At 41.8% G+C, this 21,650-nt stretch overlaps 1 protein-coding gene across 4 annotated transcripts in view; it reads right to left on the bottom strand.

The window, feature by feature from the left end:
• ARHGAP19 (Rho GTPase activating protein 19) overlaps positions 1 to 17,533 on the bottom strand; it is a 66,543-nt gene extending 49,010 nt beyond the window's left edge. For all 4 annotated transcript variants that reach the window (XM_058543661.1, XM_058543655.1, XM_058543658.1 and 1 more), the window contains exon 1: positions 17,470 to 17,533. In XM_058543661.1, the coding sequence (XP_058399644.1) occupies positions 17,470 to 17,525 (56 nt within the window). In that variant the 5' untranslated portion in view covers positions 17,526 to 17,533. The remainder of the gene's footprint in view (positions 1 to 17,469) is intronic.
• Between the last annotated feature and the right edge of the window lie 4,117 nt (positions 17,534 to 21,650).

The raw sequence follows: 21,650 nt of genomic DNA on the forward strand, positions 1-21,650 counted from the left end.
CAGGGGCCGGCCCGGTGGCGCAAGCAGTTAGGTGCACACACTCCGCTGCAGCGGCCCAGGGTTTGCCGGTTCGGATCCCGGGCACACATCAACGCACCGCTTGGCAAGCCATGCTGTGGCAGCGTCCCATATAAAGTGGAAGAAGATGGGCACGGATGTTAGCCCAGGGTCAGTCTTCCCCAGAAAAAAAAGAGGAGGACTGGCAGATGTTAGCACAGGGCTGATCTTCCTCACAAATAAATAAATAAATAAAATTTAAAAAAAGGATAGCCAAATGGACAATATATTCACGAAAAAAACTGCTCAATATAGTTAGACATCAAGAAAATGCAAATTAAAAAGCAATAACAAAGTATTATCTTACAGAATGGATAAATTAAAGAGTTTGACAATACCAAGGTTTAGAGAAAGTAACAGTAACTCTTTTATACTGCTAGTGGGGCTATAAATTGGTACAACCATTTTAGAAAACTGGCTTTATCTACTAAAGTTGAACAAAAGTGTATTCTATGACCCATGCCTAATTCTAAAACATGCCTAACATGTGTAGCCATATGTGCACCAAAAATTACAAACAAGAACGTTCACTGAAACATTAATTTTTGGGCCGGCCCTGTGGCTTAGCGGTTAAGTGCACGCGCTCCGCTACTGGTGGCCCGGGGTTCAGATCCCTGGCGCGCACCAATGCACCGCTTCTCCAGCCATGCTGAGGCCGTGTCCCACATACAGCAACTAGAAGGATGTGCAACTGTGACATACAACTATCTACTGGGGCTTTGGGGGGGGGGGGGAAGGAGGAGGATTGGCAATAGATGTTAGCTCAGAGCTGGTCTTCCTCAGCAAAAAAAAAAGAGGAGGATTAGCATGGATGTTAGCTCAGGGCTGATCTTCCTCACAAAAAAAAAAACAAAACATTACTTTTTAAACAGCCAAAGTTGGAAGAAAAATGTCCAGCAGAATGGCTTAAAAAAATGTGGCATATATAACGGCATATTTTACAGCAATAAAAATGGACAAACTCCAGTTATATGCACCATTATGGATGAATTTCATATATAATGATGAGCAAAAGAAGTCTTTCTCTCTCTCTCTCTCTCTCTCTCTCTCTCTCTCTCACACACACACACACACACACACACACAGACAACTACTTAGCACATAATGTCATTTATATCAAATTTAAAAACAGAAAAAGCTACAGGGTTTAGAGATACTTGCTTAAGTGGCAAAATTATAAAGAGAAGCAAAGATGTATTTACCATAAAATTCAGGATAATGGTTACCTTTGGGGGTTAGTGATTAAGGCAAGGCAAGAGGGCATAAAGGAAGCTTCTAGGGTGCTAGTAATGTTCTTGGGATAAATCACTGAGCTGTGGGGAAAAGGGAGGGATTCGTTTGAAGTAAATGTGTCAAATGTTAGGATTTGTTGAAGCTGGGTGATAGGAAGAGTGAGTATTGACTATATTATTCTACATACTTGTATGTATAATCAACATCTTTCACGACAAAATTTTTTTAAGACACCACGTACTTTTGACCTAAATCTTGCTACAACTTGATGTAAATATGAAAATCAAAGTATACAAAAATTTTTGCATAGATGGCCAAAACAAGGAGAATTAGCAGTGAGGTATTTAAGCACACAGAGATAGCAAGGGCTCCAGTATTTAAATGCATATATTAGGCAACTATCCCCAAGAGTGATATAGAGGCAAGACCTACCTCTCAAAAAGGATAATTTTTATAATCTACTTATAGTCTGAAATGATTTTTTCTACCACTAGATGGAACTCTACATGTAAGGTGATATGCTGAGTGAAAGGACTAGAAACAGAATCCACAGCTGAAAAACTAATTACAGAAAAATGAAATGCAAGTGATTTTGAAGAATGTTGAACCCATGAATCTGCAAAATTCAAGGCAGTGGGGGAAAAAACCCAGTATCCTGCAGATGTATCTTTTGGCTGACTACTATCAAAACTGCATACCCACAAAACTAAACGTTTCCTCCCCAGGGAATTGCTTAACTTGATTTGTTCTCCAAGAACCACAATCTTGGCAACATCTATCAAAATATGAGCTATATATAGAGTTGTCTAAACCTGACTTACCACTGTGAGAGAAGTATGCTCTCTCTTACTACTTTTTCAACCCTCTGGCTCTCAAACATGGCTTTAAATGTGTCAGTTTATGGAGAACTGTTAGAAATACATACAAGTATTAAACAAGAGGCTATTATTCTTCCCTTTTTCTACATATCAAATTTAAACTGGTATCATGAAAGTTATACGTAAAGAGAAAGGACAAAACTAGCCTCAGGTGCCCAAGCTAGCAGGTTTGTATTTTTAATAACAGAAACAGTTCAAAGCTGATACGTAGTACCACAAGATTTCAGGGAATAATATCTAATTTCTTAGGGAAAAAAGTAAAAACATTTACATCCTAAGGTCTGCCCTTAAGAGTAGCTGTCCAAGGTTTTGTAATATGGACCTCTTATCTCTAATTTAGACTCCAATAGCCTGCAAAAATATATTTGGCCCCTATATTTGATCTCAACTTGAACTAATTTCAAACTACTACAGCAACGTGATCTGAATTAAATTGACAAACTCTTCAGAGATGAAAGAATTCCCGATTGCTTACCTTCTTTCTTTCTTTTTTTTTTTTTGTGAGGAAGATCAGCCCTGAGTTAATATCCATGCCAATCCTCCTCTTTTTCTTTTTGCTGAAGGAGACTGGCCCTGAGCTAACATCTACTGCTAATCCTCCTCCCTTTTTTTCCCCTTTTTCTCCCCAAAACCCTAGCAGATAGTTGTATGTCATAGCTGCACATCCCTCTAGTTGCTCTATGTGGGACGCCGCCTCAGCATGGCCGGACAAGCGGTACGCTCCCGGGATCTGAACCAGGCCACCAGTAGCGGAGCGCACGCACCCGACCGCTAAGCCACGGGGCCAGCCTCGCTTACCTTCTTTCTTAACCAAAACATTTTTGGAAACCTGACCTAAGATTTCCCCCCATTGAATGACAATGTAATGTTCTCAGTCAAGAAGGCTAATTATAGGGGCCGGCCCAGTCGCGCAAGCGGTTAAATGTGCCCGCTCTGCTGCAGTGGCCCGAGGGGTTCGCCAGTTTGGATCCTGGGCGCGCACCGACGAACCACTTGTTAAGCCATGCTGTGGCAGCGTCCCATAGAAAGTAGAGGAATATGGGCACAGATGTTACCCCAGGGCCAGTCTTCCTCAGCAAAAAAAAGAGGATTGGCATCAGATGTTAGCTCAGGGCTGGTCTTCCTCACAAAAAAAAAAAAAAGGCTAATTATACTTCCTCAAAGTATCAATAATGCAAATTTATTGACATATATTTACTTGTCAATTTTCATCCTTTTGGGTGTCACAAGAATTGGTATTAATTCTGTTGCTGCCACGTCTCTTAGTTTTTCTCTCCCAGGCTGGTGTACAATGGGAAGAAAGTTTACTTGTATTAGAGAAGTAACATCAAAATTCCATATTTATTTGGAGAAAGTTCTATAGGATGCTTCGCTGACACAACAGTGTCTCTCTCTTTTTTCTTCCCTCCCCAAACCCCCAGTACATAGTTGTATATTCTAGTTGTAGATCCTTCTAGTTCTTCTGTGTGAGCCACCACCACAGCATGGCTACTGACAGATGAGTGCTGTGGTTCCGTGCCTGGGAACTGGGCCCAGGCTGCTGAAGCGAAGCATACCAAACATTAACCACTAGGCCATCAGGGCTGGCTCCAGTGTCTCTCTTATCATTATCTAAAAGCTGTTTACCCCTCGAAAAAGTATAGTCAAAGTTTCAGGAGACTCTCTTTTCCTACCGACTTTAAATGCCATGAGCCTCAGGCAATTAAAACACAAAGTATTTCCAAGTATGATCAGATTAGGTTCCAAAAGACTACTTCTAAATCCATTTGTTCCAAAGTCCAGAGTGATACTATCCAAGAGACAGTGAATGCTTTTGCTCGGGCACATGACTTGTTCATATCTACATAAGTTCACATATTGAAAATTCTTAAGAAAAGAACTTCTATACCTTAGTCAATATTCTACAAACCTAATCATGTCATCAACTAGCATAAGAAGGTGAATTGCTTTTCTAAGACATATGGTAGCCAAACAAGAAATCACAGGCACTGACGTGTCATTTAAAATCAAACTAACCAGGCCGGCCCGTGGCTTAGCGGTTAAGTGCGCGTGCTCCGCTGCTGGCGGCCTGGGTTTGGATCCCCGGTGCGCACCGACACACTGCTTCTCCGGCCATGCTGAGGCCGCGTCCCACATACAGCAACTAGAAGGATGTGCAACTATAACATACAACTACCTACTGGGGCTTTGGGGGAAAAATAAATAAATAAATAAAATTATAAAAAAAAGAAAAAAGAAAACAGCTTTATTAAAATAAATAAATAAATAAATAAAATCAAACTAACCATGATCTACTGAGTGCTTTGTAATTCAAAAAATTCTAAGATATAGGGACAAGAAACTAAGGCAAGTCTTTGGCCTCCAGAAGTTTAAAATTCACTAAGTACTACAAGATTTTATTTATTTATTCTTCTACTACCTCTATTTTCAAAAGTACAAATAGCCAATTCCAGGTGAAATGAGCACATGGGCACGTAGGAGGCCCAATGAGATGACTTTGAAAATTAGGTTGCAAACACTTTTTGGTTTATTGTATTTGCATTTACATGTCAGCCTTTCAAGCGTCACTATTTTAAAGAGATCTTTGGGCCTTTGCTAAAACTCCTTTGAAATTGGAAGCAATTATGTGACTTTTTTCACAGTAGTAAATCTCAAGCAACCTCCACTTTGGGAAAACACAATATACTTTCCACTCGCAGTCTGAATGACACCAACTGTTGAGATGATGTGATGACGAAAAAATGACATTGTAATATATGAGAGTTTATGCATGAAGTATATAATATTTTTGAAATGAAGTTTTTAAAAATTTAAATATTCCAATTTCTTTTCAACATTTTTATTTCTCAACACCTAAAAACAATCTATTGTGTCAGTTAAAGTCTTTATGCTTTAATAAAATTTAGGTTTTTTCCTCTATACAATCTTTCTTTTGTGTGTGTGAGGAAGATCAGCCCTGAGCTAACATCCATGCCAATCCTCCTTTTTTTGCTGAAGAAGACCAGCCCTGAGCTAACATCTATTGCCAATCCTCCTCCTTTTTTTTTCCCCTTTTTCTCCCCAAAGCCCCAATAGATAGTTGTACGTTGTAGTTGCACATCTTTCTTAGTTACTGTACGTGGGACGCGGCCTCAGCATGGCCAGACAAGCGGTGCGTCGGTGCCCAGATCGGGGATCCGGCCCCGGGCCGCCAGTAGCAGAGCACGTGCACTTAACCGCTAAGCCACAGGGCTGGCCTCACCTCTATACAATCTTAATGCATATACCCTGTATTCAAATTTTCAATGAAAACTATTAACACAATGATGTAAGTGTATGTCTCACACTGGTGGACTTAGTTAAGAGCCACGTTTATTTGATGACAAACACAGATTGAAAAATGACCGATTTCTTGCTTAGGGTCATCCCAACAACTGAAGCTGATGAAGAGCAGATCTAATTGATTGCAAGAGCTTGGTAACAAGGACAGCTGCCACAAAAAGACCTTAACAAAAGAAAAAAAATAAAGTAGACCTCGTTACTTGAGCGAAGAAACTATCATTGCAACCAATGGAGAGATTGTAGGGATTCCAAAATTCAGAAAACTGATAAATAGACTTAAGAATACAAAAGCTAGCCATACTTCAAAGGGCTGCTTGTAGTGCACGCAGTGATCTCTAATTCAAGTATAAAGGACTTTCTGGGATAGCAGAAAGTATGTGATGATAATGCCAAGTAAAATGGTACTCAATAATAGTGCTGTACACTTTCTTGGTTTCTGATCTTCCCCTAATTCTTAGTTTCCTGTTATTTGCTGAGTTTTTCTTTATTTTCGATTGTTATTACTTACTTCATTTTATTTTTGTAATTCTGTTCAGCATGAAAATAAAACAAGTGAAGAACTTTTTCATTATACAATCCCAATGTCATTCTTTAGTTAGAGTTTCTAAATTCGGGAGGTTCCCCCCTCCCCAACAGTATAACTAAAACACTTATAGCAAAAGTGGCTGTCATTATAGGAGCATGCAATTACAAATTTAACATTAAGAACCATGTGATTTCCACATTTCATTCATGAATTTCTCTTTTTATTGATACTGATAGAACCCAGCTGAGACACCTTATTTTTGTGTGTGTGTGAGGAAGATCAGCCCTGAGCTAACATCTGACGCCAATCCTCCTCTTTTTTGCTGAGGAAGATTGGCCCTGGGCTAACATCCATGTCCATCTTCCTCTACTTTACATGGGACGCTGCCACAGCATGGCTTGACAAGTGGTGCATCAGTGTGCGCCCAGGGTCCGAACCTGCGAACCCCAGGCCACCAAAGCAGAGCACGTGCACTTAACCACTGTGCCACCGGGCCAGCCCCTGAGACACCTTTATCTCTAATCAGATGACATTATTTTAAAGTATGTCAAACAATGTTTTATTTCTTTATTATAACACATTTCAGAAACTTGGACAAAGGTCAATCAAATCATTTTAATTTCCTATGGTGAAAAACAAAAAGAAAAAAAAATTGGGGTCATATAATGAGGAACATTTTTGAGGTGGATGTAGCTTTATAGGGTATGCGGGACAACATTTTCTATTAAATTGGGGGAAAGTTTATCTGTTATAGATTGGCTCAGATCATTATCGTATTTTTGTAATCTTACTGAGTCCCAAGAAATCAGTTTTATGCTATGTAATACACTCTAGTCAGTAAGCATAAGAAACAAAGCCCAAAGTTAATTAAATTTATTTGAAACTGATCTATATGCCTTTAAAGGAAGCATCTCATTTTCATACTTATGAATATAAACAATATTTTAATTATGTATTAATTTTTCAAAAGCTCAAGAGTTAATACTACAGCATAACTAAACAGCTGGCAGGAAACTGAATTTTTCTGTGGTTGTAACTGTTTCATTCTTGCAATAACAAAAAATTGGTGTCTAGCTTTCAGCTAATAGCTCAGCTTGACAATCACCTGTATTTAATTTGGTAACTAATACTGTTATTTATTATGTTTTCATCTGATTATCTTAAAAGCTATGGCTTCACACAGTGCTAAAGCATGAATTTGATACTAACACATTTCCCATTATAAAATGTACTGTCTCTAACCCACTCTATATTTGAATAATTATTTATAAGGCAGATCACAAAACCTGTGAGTATCTGACAAAATTATTCTTTTCTTCCCCACTGCATCCCTATAGTTTTATACTTAATTACAGAAAAGAACATGGTTTTCCTACAAGATTTTTAAGTAGTAGCTAAAGACCATAATAAAAGATGATACAAAATCATTAACCACCAAATGCAAATGGGCAGACAATAAAAGCTCTAAGAAGTCAGAAGTAGAAAAGAAACTTTCACCCTTATACAAGAGTTGAGATTCGAGGTAGGTCTTAAAGATGAGCAGGATTTGGACAGCGGGAAAAGAAAAAGATAAGTAGTTCTTAAATAAGGGGCTTTTTTGGGCCACCCCGGTGGCACAAGGGGTTAAGTGCACGAGCTCCACTTCAGCGGCCCAGGGTTCGCAGGTTCAGACCCCGGGCACCGACACACCACTTGTTAAGCCATGCTGTGGTGGCGTCCCATATAAAGTAGATGGGCACGGATGTTAACTCAGAGCCACTCTTCCTCAAGAAAAAGGGGGAGGATTGGCATCGGATGTTAGCTCAGGGCTAGTCCTCCTCACAAAAAAATAAATAAATAAATAAGGGGCTTTTTTTGTTTGGTTGGTTTTTTAAGAATCATAAAATGCTTTCTCTACCCATTAGTGGCAAGCCATTTTCAAAACATAACTTTAAAAAAAGGAGGGTGTACAGGGGAGTTACAGAGATAGTACAGTGGACACCTGTTGTTTGTGCTACCTAACATCAATTTTCCCCCTTCCTTTGGTAATAGCACCCCTATTTTTCTTTGGACAATAACCTCTCCCCATCTTTTAATCTATGTGGTTTGGTGGGTTAACCCTACTCCCTGGGCACCGAGTGTGAGAACATGACCCAGGATTAACTAATCGCAACATTCTATCCCCATTGCTTCAGGCAAAGGCCCACAAGTCAAACCAGGACAAAAAGACTCAATCCAAGATTCTTGCTAGATGCTAAAATGGCTAAATGTGTGGAATGTAGGACTGAAGCTGCTGGTAGTCCATCACTACCACCTTTTGTGAAGAAGCTGCCTTCTTACAAAGCAAATACAGAGGAAATCAGATCTAAGAGAGGGAAGGGCAGATGCCTAGTGACGCTGTATGAGATTTGAGATTTTCAATACAGATTAAGCTGTGTTTGATCTATCCCTGGACCTTCCAGTTTCTCAAGGCAATCAATAACATGTCTTTTTGCTTAAGCAAGTTTAAGTTTCTGCCACATATAACTGAAAGAATCCTAACAAATATAAATGTGTAAAACTGTCTGCATCTAGCATGAATCTGAGCCCTCCTTTCCCTACTTTCACCTTCAGAGGACAGAGCGGTCATCTTGAGTATTCTGCCTCCCTACTTTCTTCTTGGGAAGTCTCTGTTCTCTGAGATCACTTCTTGCTGGGCTCATTATCACCACCGCCTCCAAAGCCTACCCCTGTGGCTGTGGCGGGCAGCCTCTACTAGAAAGTCACCCTCTCTTCTCCATATTTTCCTTCTTTTAATTTTTGTCTTCTCTCTCATGCTTCTCCGTTCGATACCATTTTCCCATGCTTCTTCGTTTTTCATAAGCCAGTCTTGGTTTTTCTTACAAATGTGAACTTCTGTTCAGCCAAATGCACTAATGACAACACACAGGATTCACCTTTGCTGCTTCAGCTCAACTCATTTCAGCTGTTTTCATTGTGCCACATTATTCAAAGGTTCCTTAAAAAAAATAAAACTTCCAAACTTAATGCTGTGTTATACCAAACAACCGATGCTGCTACTGAATCTAAATTCAGGATAAGAGGGTATTACTCTAACTGATAAGTATAACTAAAAACCACCTTTTTTATGGGGCCGGCCCCATGGCTCAGCGGTTAAGTGCACGCGTACCGCTACTGGTGGCCGGGTTGGGATCCCAGGCGTGCACCGATGCACTGCTTCTCTGGCCATGCTGAGGCCGCGTCCCACATACAGCAACTAGAAGGATGTGCAACTATGACATACAACTATGACATACAACTATCTACTGGGGCTTTGGGGGAAAAAAAAAAGGAGGAGGATTGGCAATAGATGTTAGCTCAGAGCCAGTCTTCCTCAGCAAAAAGAGGAGGATTAGCATGGATGTTAGCTTAGGGCTGATCTTCCTCACAAAAAAAAAAAAACTACCCTTTTTCAAAAGATTCATTTGCAATACCCAGGCCTAAAACAAGACCAAAAAAAAATTACTGTATATTAAACCTTGGCAGAAATGTAATTACTCTTTTTAAAATATATATATTTCAAGATCATTACAAACACAATTTTCTAAAAGCTCATATAACTACATACCAGTAGCCCCATGTAAAAAGATAGAGAAATGTGAAAGCAGCTTGCTCAAAGACACATACTGCTTGAATTGAGGGAAAAGTATCAATCAACAACATACCCTCTGGGATCTTGGCAAGTTTGAAACTGCAAAGATCAATAAGGTAATACTATATACCTTAAACATCAGCAAGCCTCAAAAAAATAAAATACAGATAAACAATAGTTATTAAGTTAAATATATTTTTATATAATACTTATACTTATTTATACTTATTATATAGTACTAATACTTATACTATATTTTATATAACACTTATAATTGCCTCAGGGTCTTCATTCCAGGAAACTGTCATTCCATTTGGAATGCATACAGACTTTTACAAGCTTACACACAAATAAGTGTGTCAGTGCAAATTTAACCACCAATCACCTTCTTGTACTCTCTGATTTGTTTCTATCCCTCTTCATTCATTCAGATCCCACACACCACCTCATACTTTTCCTTTTTTTTTTTATTTTTTTTGTGTGTGTGAGGAAGATCAGCCCTGAGCTAACATCCATGCTAATCCTCCTCTTTTTGCTGAGGAAGACCGGCTCTGAGCTAACATCTATTGCCAATCCTCCTCCTTTTTTTCCCCAAAGCCCCGGTAGATAGTTGTGTGTCATAGTTGCACGTCCTTCTAGTTGCTGTCTGTGGGATGCGGCCTCAGCATGGCCTGAGAAGCGGTGCGTCGGTGCGCGCCCGGGTTCCCGGGCCTGGGCCGCCAGTATCAGAGCGCCAGCACTCAACCGCTAAACCACGGGGCGGGCCCCTCATACTTTTCTACAGAATAGATTTAGGAAGTGCTGCATAGGGTCCGGCCCCGCGGCTTAGCGGTTAAGTGCGAGAGCTCCGCTGCTGACGCCTCAGGTTTGGATCCTGGGTGCGCACAGACGCACTGCTTCTCCGGCCATGCTGAGGCCAAGGCCCACATACAGTAACTAGAAGGATGTGCAGCTATGACATACAACTATCTACTGGGGCTTTGGGGGAAAAAATAAATAAATAAAATTTTTTTAAAAAAAAAGAAGTGCTGCATAGATTTAGCAAGGGAAGCACAGCACTTGGAGATAAGATGATTCTCTGCATGTGCCAGTTATCAATTTACTGCCTCTCACCCATCCTTGCCTACACTGCAAAAATGGAGCCAGAGCCTTTAAATATGTTTCCTTTTCCAGCCAGCACAGCATTTTTTTTTTTTTTTGGTGAGGAAGATCAACCCTGTGCTAACATCTGCCCATCCTCCCCTTTTTTTTCTGAGGAAGACTGGCCCTGGGCTAACATCCGTGCCCATCTTCCTCCACTTTATATGGGATGCCGCCACAGCACGGCTTGCCAGCAGCAAGGGCAGCTTCTCCAATGATAGACTCCTGCAGTATACGGCAATCAGCGGCACCCACAAACCAGTAGCTTTGCCCCAAGACACCTCCCTAGGAACAGCCTTCTCCAGTACCCTAAAGGGTGGATTTCTAGTAGGTTCCATAAGGTGAATTTCCAACAGGTTCCACCACAGCCATTTCTCTGCCATCCAGTGAGCCATAGCCATGCCTTCTCCACCAAGGTCTGGATCTCTGCCCTAGGGGACCTCTCTTCCTTACACATTCTATCTCACCCCTACGGATTATAGTGGATTCTTTTTTTTTTTTTTTCCAGCTTTATCAAGGCATAATTGGCAAATAAAATTATCAGATATTTTAAGTGTACGTGATTATTTGATATACATATACACTGTATAGCTGATTCTAGTATCCGCTATTTGTATATTCTTTAAAGATCTCTTTACTTCTTACTGGCCCATCCCTTGTTACTTCCAACTCCTTTATAGTTTATAACTCTTTATATTAAACATTCTTTGTTCAAATTACTTTATAGTTTCTGTGTCCTAGTGAACCCTGATAGATCAGGTAAAACTAGCAAAACATTAGCACAAAACAGATAGGCTCTGGCATTTCTAGAAACAACTCATCCTAAAAGATGGTTAATAAACGTGTAGTTAAGAGGGTTCACTCAAGGTAACCAGAGGGTATCTTGAGGAAGAAAGTGCTGATAAGCGCTGATTAAAAAAAAAAAGACCGAGCCAGCCCTGATTAAAGTGGTTAAAGTTCAGCACACTCCGCTTCAGTGGCCTGAGTTCAGTTCCCAAGTGTGTAACCACACCACTCATCTATAGCCATGCCGTGGCAGCAGCTCATATAGAAGAACTAGAAGAATTTACAACTATACACAACTATGAAGGAGGAAGACTGGAAACAGATGTTAGCTTAGGGTGACTCTTCCCCTGCAAAAAAGAAACAAACAAACAAACAAAGCAATAATCTAAACCGTAACGTGTCTCTCCCAAGGATAAAATGGGGCAACCTGACCTACATACCTGGTATGTATGCAAATTACCAAACTTGCATTTATCAGTTGGCTTCTTGTGAGCCTGAATGGAGTCCGTTTCCCCAAACCCACCTAATGGATAAAAAAATTTCTGGACTTGCAATAACAACAAAGAAAAACTGCCAGTCTCTGAGGACCTTCCACATACCAACCAGCAACTTCCTTTACAACCAAAGGTTAGAGGCAAAGAAAGGTAGGCCACTTACCAGTTTATGCAGATTAATGTTAAAATTCTATTTTCTTCTTCCCCCCTCCTTCCACCAAGACTGGACTTATCTACAAATACAATGATCAAACTCTCTAAGCCAGATAATTGGTAGAAATGTAAAATAAAAAAATTCAGGGGCTGGCCCGGTGGCGCAAGCGGTTAAGTGCGCGCGCTCCGCTGCGGCGGCCCGGGGTTCGCTGGTTCGGATCCCGGGCGCGCACCGAAGTACTGCTTGGTAAGCCATGCTGTGGCGGCGTCCCATATAAAGTGGAGGAAGATAGGCACCGATGTTAGCCCAGGGCCGTCTTCCTCAGCAAAAAAAGAGGAGGATTGGCAGATGTTAGCTCAGGGCTGATCTCCTCACAAAAAAAAAAAAAAAAAAAAAAAAAAAAAAAAATTCAGATTCAAGAAAGACCTTTGAAGCATCTACTCATCACTCTTCAGAAAGAATTTGACAGGGGCCGGCCCGTGGCTTATCGGTTAAGTGCGCACGCTCTGCTAGTGGCGGCCTGGGTTCGGATCCCAGGCGCACACGGACGCACCACTTCTCCAGCCATGCTGAGGCCGCCTCCCACATACAGCAACTAGAAGGATGTGCAACTATGGCATACAACTATCTACTGGGGCTTTGGGGAAACAAAAGGAGGAGGATTGGCAATAGATGTTTGCTCAGAGCCGGTCTTCCTCAGCAAAAAGAGGAGGATTAGCATGGATGTTAGCTCAGGGCTGATCTTCCTCACAAAAAAAAAAAAAAAAAGAAAGAATTTGACAGCACAAATACAAAACTGGATTCAGATATTTAAACCATGTTTTCCCACTTGTGCATGTAAGAACAGACCAGTCTTCCCAAGATCAATAAAGTTTCCATCTATCACTTTTCTTGAAGGGCCACACTGCTGTCTTATTAAAGAAAGAATAATATAACAAAAAAGGCTTCAGGAAGTCATGTGTTTAGTCACCAATATTCCATACTCTAAGGTGTATGTAAATCAGCAGGATACAGGACCCTTTCCCCATCTTCAGGCACCTTCCTTATCCTCCAAAAACATTTCCAAAATGGGATGTAAGCATCCTGCAGTTTGTTCCTAAGCTTCCTGCTGTTCCTAAGTTCCAGGAGCAGGCTTGGGCCCCACAACTTGGACACTGCTGGTGTATTAACTGTCACCAGCTTTTAACAAGCGCTATCACTACCACAACTTGCTCTGCTTCCCTCCACCTCCTTCTGTTCGTGTTTGCTTTTTCTGGTTCACAGCAGGTTTCTTTTTTTCCAGTGAATATTGAGGTTAAAAAGTCCATGACTCTGTCATCAATTTCCCCTCTGTATCTAATAATAGCACTTTCTTTTTATGTCTCTTTCCAATTCAAAAAGTACTGAGCTGTATTTCCCTCCTGCCAATTATGTGGGGAGGTGGCTATATTTCCTTTCCTGCATTAGTTTTTTTCTCTCTTGCGAGTCTCTATTATTTTATACTACTATTGGTAGAGTGGATAGCTTATATTGATGGATTCCCCTTTAGAATTGTCCACTTAAGGGTAACCTGAAGGTATAACAGGGGAAGTGAGTTAAATTTTAAAGCATCATTCTACCTTATAAAGGTCAGAAATAGAGGGGAGGGGGTGTTTACCATGAACAGGTCAAAACATAACCTGAGAATTCCTTCCAGGCAGAGCAATTTTTTCTCATTCAATTCGTTTTGTTTTGTTTTGTTTTGTGAGGAAGATCAGCCCTGAGCTAACATCCATGCTAATCCTCCTCCTTTTTTTTCCCCAAAGCCCCAGTAGATAGTTGTATGTCACAGGTGCACATCCTTCTAGTTGCTGTATGTGGGACGTGGCCTCAGCATGGCCGGAGAAGCGGTGTGTCAGTGCGCGCCCGGGGTTCCGAACCTGGGCCGCCAGTATCGGAGCACACAAACTTAACCGCTAAGCCACGGGGCCAGCCCTCATTAAATTCTTTGATTAAAATAATGTAAAGAATTTCTAATTATTAGGAGCAGGCTTAAAATAACGATGAAGAAAAAGCTAGACAGTTCTAAACAGATGATCACGTCTTCTCCGTTCAACTCGTAAATATGTATTGATCTGTGCCAATCAGACAATTCTTTCCTCTTCTTTATAGAATACAAGGGGCCACACCACCAACAGAACATTAGAAAGGTTAATATCTGCAGGGCAAAAAAAGTATTTGTATGGTATTTATCACCACAAGGTAATGCTGTATGTCTTAGAAATGACAAAGGCATTCATTCATTACTAACCACCTACATGAAGCTAAGTGTTGGGAATATGTAATACTAAAAACACACACGTGTCCTGCCCTCAAAAAGACTTACAGAAACCCACGGCTCTGTTACAATATAGAACTGATAAAACAGTTTCAGGTTCAGACAAGATTCCGTGAATACGTGTTGATCCTGTAACTAATACTATCACTCAAAATTTAAATTCAATTGGCAACATCCTTTAAAGGAATTCAGACTACTCTTGCTACAGAATAGTATTTTCATTTCAAGTTTTCATCACAATTCAAGATTTGAGAGCAGGATGAGGATGATCTAATCAAAGTTATCCATCGCCTCTACAGTTTCTGGGCAAAAATGGTCAACCATTTATAGGCAGCTCCAAGAGTGGAAAACTCTTCCCTATAAAATATTAAATAACACGTTCAACCACACCCATCCCAGCTAGGGAAGGAGTCTGGTCTCCACTCATAAACCCAGCTTCCCAAGACCTGGAATCTCCTAGTGAGTACAAACGGCACCAAGAGACATCAAACAGAAGTGTTTTACTGGTTTACACTGAGCTAATGTAAATAAGCTCGCTCTACTGAATTCTAATATAAATATGGAATCAATTAAGATAACTGTCTCAAGACTGGGGCAAGACCACCTGGAAATTCTTTCTGGGAAATGCTAAATTTTGGTATGCCTGCTTAGGAGAGAACGGTCTGCAGAAATGAAGTAATGATTTCCTAAACTGCAGATCCCTCTGATCTGTTCTTTAGTTGTTCTACCAGGAAAAAGAAAATCTACCATGTCTTGAGTGGTTATTATCTGCTAGGCTCAATGTTAAGAGCTTTAAAAGCATTGTCCAATTTACTCCTGACATTCTCTGGAATAGACATCATCATGTCCATTTACAGACGAAGAAACTGAAGCTGAGAGAGGTTTAAAAATTGGCCCAAGTATTTTATTCTTTTTGGTGCTATTGTAAACGGGATTGTTTTCCTAATTTTCTTTTCAGATAGTTCACTGTTAGTGTACAAAAATGCACCTGATTTTTGTTGATTTTGTATCCTGCAACTTTGCTAAATTTGTTTGTTTATTAGTTCTAAGAGTATTTTTGTTAGAGTCTTTAGGGTTTTCTATGTATAAGATCATATCTGCAGGGGCCGGCCCCAAGGCATAGTGGTTAAGTGTGTGCGCTCCACTGCTGGCGGCCCAGGTTCAGATCCCGGGCACACACCGACGCACCCCTTGTCAGGCCATGCTGTGGCGGCGTCCCATATAAAGTGGAAGAAGATGGGCATGGATGTTAGCCCAGGGCTGGTCTTCCTTTGCAAAATGAGGAGGATTGGCAGCTCAGGGCTGATCTTCCTCACACCACACACACACACACACACACACACACACACACACAATAAATAAATATTTTACACACACACACACACTAAATATTTTTTTAAAAAAAAAAGATCATTTCTGCAAACAGGGACAATCCTACTTCTCCCTTTCCTATTTAGCTGCCTTTTATTTCTTTCTCTTGCCCGATTGCTCTGGCCAGGACTTCCAGCACTGTGTTGAACAAAGTGGCAAGAGCAGACATCCTTGCCTTGCTCCCGATCACAGTGAGATGTCACTTCATACCTGTGAGGGTGGCTATTATCAAAAAAACAAAAGACAAGTGTTGGTGAGGATGCGGAGAAACTGCAACCTTTGCACACTGCTGGTGGGAATACAAAAGGGTGCACCTGCTACGGAAAACAGTATGGAGGTTCCTCCAAAAATTAAACCTAGAACTACCATACGGTCCAGCAATCCCACTTCTGGGGGTTTATCCAAAAGTATTGAAATCAGGATCTCGAAGAGATACTAGCACTCCCACGTTCTTCAGTGAGGCACGATTAACAAAAGCCAAGAGGCGGAAACAACCTAAATGTCCCTGGGCAGGTGAGGGATAAGCCAAAGACGGTACATACACTGAAAGGAATACTATTCAGCCTTAAAAAGGAAGGAAATTCTGACAAATGCTACATCATGGATGAAGCTTGAGGACATTATGCTGAGCGAAATAAGCCAGTTACAGCAAGACAAATACTGCATGATTCCACTTACATGCGGTATCTAAAATAGTCAAATTCGTATAACTAAAGAGAGGAATGGTGGTCCCCAGGGGCTGGGGGTAGCGGGGACGGGGAGTTACTAATTAACAGGCATCAAGTTTCAGTGAAGCAAGATACGCTCTTGAGGGCCGGCCCGTGGCTTAGCGGTTAATTGCGCGTGCTCCACTGCTGGCGGCCGGGGTTCAGATCCCGGGCGCGCACCGAGGCACCGCTTCTCCGGCCATGCCGAGGCCGCGTCCCACATACAGCAACTAGAAGGATGTGCAACTATGACATACAACTATCTACTGGGGCTTTGGGGGAAAAAATAAATGAATAAATAAAATTATTTAAAAAAATAAAAAAAAAGATACGCTCTTGAGATGTGCTGTACAACACTGTACCTACAGTCAACGACACGACATCGCACACTTAAAAGCTTGCTAAGAGGGTAGATGTCATGTTAACTGTTCTTACCACACAAAAATAATTCTTTTAAAAAAATTGGCCCAAGGACTCAAACCCATTTCTAACTGACGCTCAACTCCTTGCTCCGACTTAACCACAGAAGCTGCCCCGGGGCCAATTAAAAGGTCCTGACAGCGTGCTCTCCCAGCTGTGTGACGTTGGGGAACTCGCTTAACAGCTCTGGGCTCGCATTTCCTCACCACCAAGATGAGTCTCAGCACAAAGGCAAGCAGCGCTGCCACCACCAAGTGGCCGGTTTGCCGCCAACGCCGCGGACTGACCTCCCACGGGCATCCGCTGGACCGAGCGGAGCCCAGCGCCCCGGCGGACCACGCGCCTCAGCCCTGGCAGGCTGCGAAGGAAAAAGCAAAGCCCAGCCCCGCTGAGTCACCGTGACCCGAGAGAAAGGCCTCAGTATGACTAGCCCTCGGCCTCGTTTCCTAGGCAGCTGGACCGAGAACTCGGCTCACCTCCGGCCAGACTCGTGGGCTGGCACCTCCCCTTCACTCTGCGCCTCAGTCGCCATCTTAGTCAGCAAACTTCTTTCACCGCCCCACTTCAGGCCCCGCCCCCACACCTTTGGATTGGCTGAGATGTTTCCCGTTCTTCCATGCGATTGGGTAACTTGACCGCCCCGCCTCAACCCGCACAGTTTCATGATATTATTGGTCTATTCAAATAATTAACCGTCATTGGTGCCCCCAGCCCTGGCGGAAAAGAAAAGGTGGGGGGCGTTGCAGTTTCCCAAAAGTGGGAGGGAGTTGTACATTAACCGTTCGGATTCCACCGTCTTTTAGGTTCACGTCAGAAACCCCCAGCCTAAGCTCAAATTTTGTCCTGATGTGTGAATCTCAGAATTACAGATCTGTTGAATTTGAAAGTGACTTGAAGAGTCACTCTCTAAAATGCAAGATTCGTCTTCTGTCTTGACACAGAGAGATACCTAGAAGAGTAGGTACAGAGCGGCAACCAAGAAGTCCTTACTCTGAACTGTCGTTCACATTAGCCGGCTTCCTTCAGACAGCCACACAGCACAGCGCTGGGTCACTTCTGCTTCCTTCCACCCGCTCCCTTCCGGCCTCCCGGAGAACACACAGTTTCCCTCTCTGGTCTGAATCACGGAACCAAAAGCTGCATAACTTGGGCCCTGGCTGAGCTTTATTCCTTCAATGGTAGAAATAATCATAATTATGCTTGCCCTCCCTGCCTCACGGACTTCTGGTGAAGATCAACTGAGGCAACAGATGAGAGAACGTTGTAAACTTCAAGCATTAACTTTTGTTCTGTATTGTTGTTCTATGCCAGATTTTTCTAGGGATATTTGTTCTGTTGTTCTTTCTGATATACTTTCATCTGAGGTTCTCCCAGCACTGTCTTTCTCTTTCACTAAGCTCTACCCACGTGTTTCCATTTCTCAACAAACTCTTCCCTGCCTCAGAGCCTTTGCACGTGTTGCTTTTTCTGACTGGCCCGTTTTTCACTTTATCATCTTTCAGATCTCAGCTTAAATGTCATTGGTTCAGATGCCTTCCATGGCCCAACCGTATAAATCACTTCCCTCACTGAACTTTCACATACCACTCTGTACTCTTCCTTCAGAGCTCTTATCACAACGTATAATAATCATATAGTTGTTAGTGGGACCATTTGTTTCATGTGGGGGTTCCCAACTAGACTTCCTGCCACATGTGGGCAGAGACTATATCTATTTTGCTCCCAATGGCATCTGACATGTAATAGCCTTTCAATAAATATTTTTTGAACAAATGAATAAACAAGTCCTCAGACTATATTATCCAAATCAAAAATTGAATCACATATTGTAATAGATTATTTTAATGGATGAATTCATATTAAAAGTTTGATAAAAGTGTCAAAATAAAATCACATTTAGTTTTATGTTTAACAAATTGTCTTTATTGAGCAAATACATGAAAAGAAACACAAAATTCAACAAATGTACATCAGTGGAATTTTTCATTGAGCCCCAGCCAGCCTTGGAAAATCCGGGCCATATAATTGCTATACATGCAAAGCAGAGAACCCAAGGCTAAAATTCTCCCTTTTCCCCAAAGTATGAACAAGTTTTTTCTCCTGGCCCCATGACACCCAACACATCGACTGATTGACTGACTGAATTGAATTGATGCTTTCATATGGAAGAAATGTTCAAAACTTTAAAATATTACCACTACAACTAGAAAGAGCCGTACAACTATATTTCTGCTCGTCTGTTTCGATGACATTTTTATATAAAATCCATAATTTGGGGGGACATACAGCAGAGTAGCTAAGAGCACAGGCTCTGGAGTCATAAGCCTAGGTTCAAATCCTGGCTCCATCGCTTCTAGCTGTGTGACCCCAGACAGGTTACTTAACTTTCTGATTCCGTCTCTTCTTCTGCGACCATGGATAATAATAATTCTCAGAGAGGTACTGTGCAGATTAGATGAGATAATCTCGGAAAAGCTGCTTAGCAGCACAGTGTCGGGCACACACCAAGATGAGATAAACGTTCCAGGTGATTTGATGAAGGTTAAGAATGCTAACCTCCCTTCTCAGGTAACACTTCTATCTCCATTGCTGTGTGATAAGGACCATACCTTACGCTTGTAGTTACAGTTTAATCAGTCACTCTGGAGAGGGGAATGTTTCTCCTCAAAACCAACTGTTCCACTGTGACTTCTGATTAAAAGCAAGTATCATTGCTGAGTGCTGCGAAAGCACCCCCAGCTGACAAGTCTGTCACCCTGTTTCTGCAGGGCTCCCCTGAAATCATCCTTACTCCTCCACGTACTGATTGCCAGCCTGGCGATAAGCATGGCTGTACAGCAGGAATTCATGAAAGTTCAGACAGTCATCTTGTTTCCAACAGCCTGGCTGAACAAAAGGTCACAGAAAAGTGGCCGGCCCCAGCCCTCAAGGAGTTTACCATAAACTTGGGGAGACAAAATGCACGCACATAAGTCACATACAACAGAAGACAGTTTAGAATTATGCAGCACTAAATATCAAAGTAGACAACAGGCTCCCAGGAATTCAGAAGTATGGAGAAGGGAAGAAGCCCAGGGCTCTAAGAGCAAGGGCATGGACTTGGGTCGGCCACAAATGTCACTACAAATCCACCCACCTACCCCAACAGACTTTGAGCTTTGGGGGCAGAAGTGGTGTTTTCACCATATTTGTGTTTCTAGGCCCCAGCCTCAATGGAGGGAGATAAAGGAGGAAGGGAAGTTCGGAGGGAAGTAGAAGATGGAAGAGAAAGTAAAAGGAGGATCTGCCTATGACCCCCATCCCAACCTCGTCCTCCCCACACCCCCACCTCTAACCTCAGCTTCCAAAAATGCAAGTGACTTGCAGTCCCCAGAAGCGTCTTTCTCTTTTCCACTTTCGCTCTTGCTGTCCCCTCTGCCTAAATTAAAGTACAACATTTTGATGCCCACATCAAAATATAAAAGTATCGTGTGCACAATAAGCAATTCTGAGCCTTGCATCAATACTGAGCCTGGCTAGGGATGGGGTGAGGGTGCTTATTGAACATTAAAATAAAAAGACTAAAAATTTAATGGTTTGTTCTTTTGTCAAAAGGGCCAACAGCCCCACCAAAATACCACACACCCACCTGGGATACTCATGCTTTCCCCTTTCTTTGCCAGCTAACTTCTATTGTTAGGAGAAAGTCTTTGAAAGCAGCATTTTAATGGCTTTCTCATCACCAATCACTTAGCTTTTTTCTTTTTATATTGTTTAATTACACAATACATGAAGACATTTTCCTTATTAAAAAAATTCAAATAACACAAATAAAATCTCCCTTGTCCACCACTCCCACATTCTAGTCCCTCCACTAAGAAGCCCCTATTTTCAGTTTGATATGTGTCTTTCCAGATCTTTTTCTACACAATACATTCATTCAACAAATATTTATTGGATGCCTACTATGTGCCAGGCTCTGTTCTAGGCCTGGAGATATAGGCATGAACAAAACAAAGTCCCTCTCTTGTGGCATTTCATTTTAATGGTAACACACTTGGACATAGAGAAATAATTCATTTTGTTTTAATTTTTAGATAAATGGTGATATACTGTACATATTGTCCTTATAGGTACATTTTGGAGATCTTGCTACGTCAGTACACATAGATCTGCCACTACTCTTTCTTTTAATAATTTTATTTATTTATTTTTCCCCCCAAAGCCCCAGTAGATAGTTGTATGTCATAGCTACACATCCTTCTAGCTGCCGTATGTGGGACGCAGCCTCAGCGTGGCCAGAGAAGGGGTGCATCGGTGCGCACCTGGGATCCGAACCCAGGCCGCCAGCGGCAGAGTGCGCGCACTTAACCGCTAAGCCACAGGGCTGGCCCTACCACTACGCTTTCTAATCGCTGTGTAGTATTCCACATTACAGATGTTCCCTGGTTTATTTAAACCATCTCCCCAGTTGCACATTTAGGTTTATGTCAATCTGGGTTGCAAGTACTGGAAAGTGACCGGCTAACATCACAGAAACTGGATTTGTGGGAAGGATTCTAGGTTGAAGAACTGGCAGGAAGTAAGGAGATTAGGGAGCTGAAACACAGGCAGCATCACACATTCGGTGCCACTTGACTCTCAGCACAGTCACCCCTCCACTGATTTCCCATCAGTC

Source organism: Diceros bicornis, chromosome 6, assembly GCF_020826845.1.
Source record: "Diceros bicornis minor isolate mBicDic1 chromosome 6, mDicBic1.mat.cur, whole genome shotgun sequence".
In the NCBI taxonomy this organism is placed as follows: domain Eukaryota; kingdom Metazoa; phylum Chordata; class Mammalia; order Perissodactyla; family Rhinocerotidae; genus Diceros; species Diceros bicornis.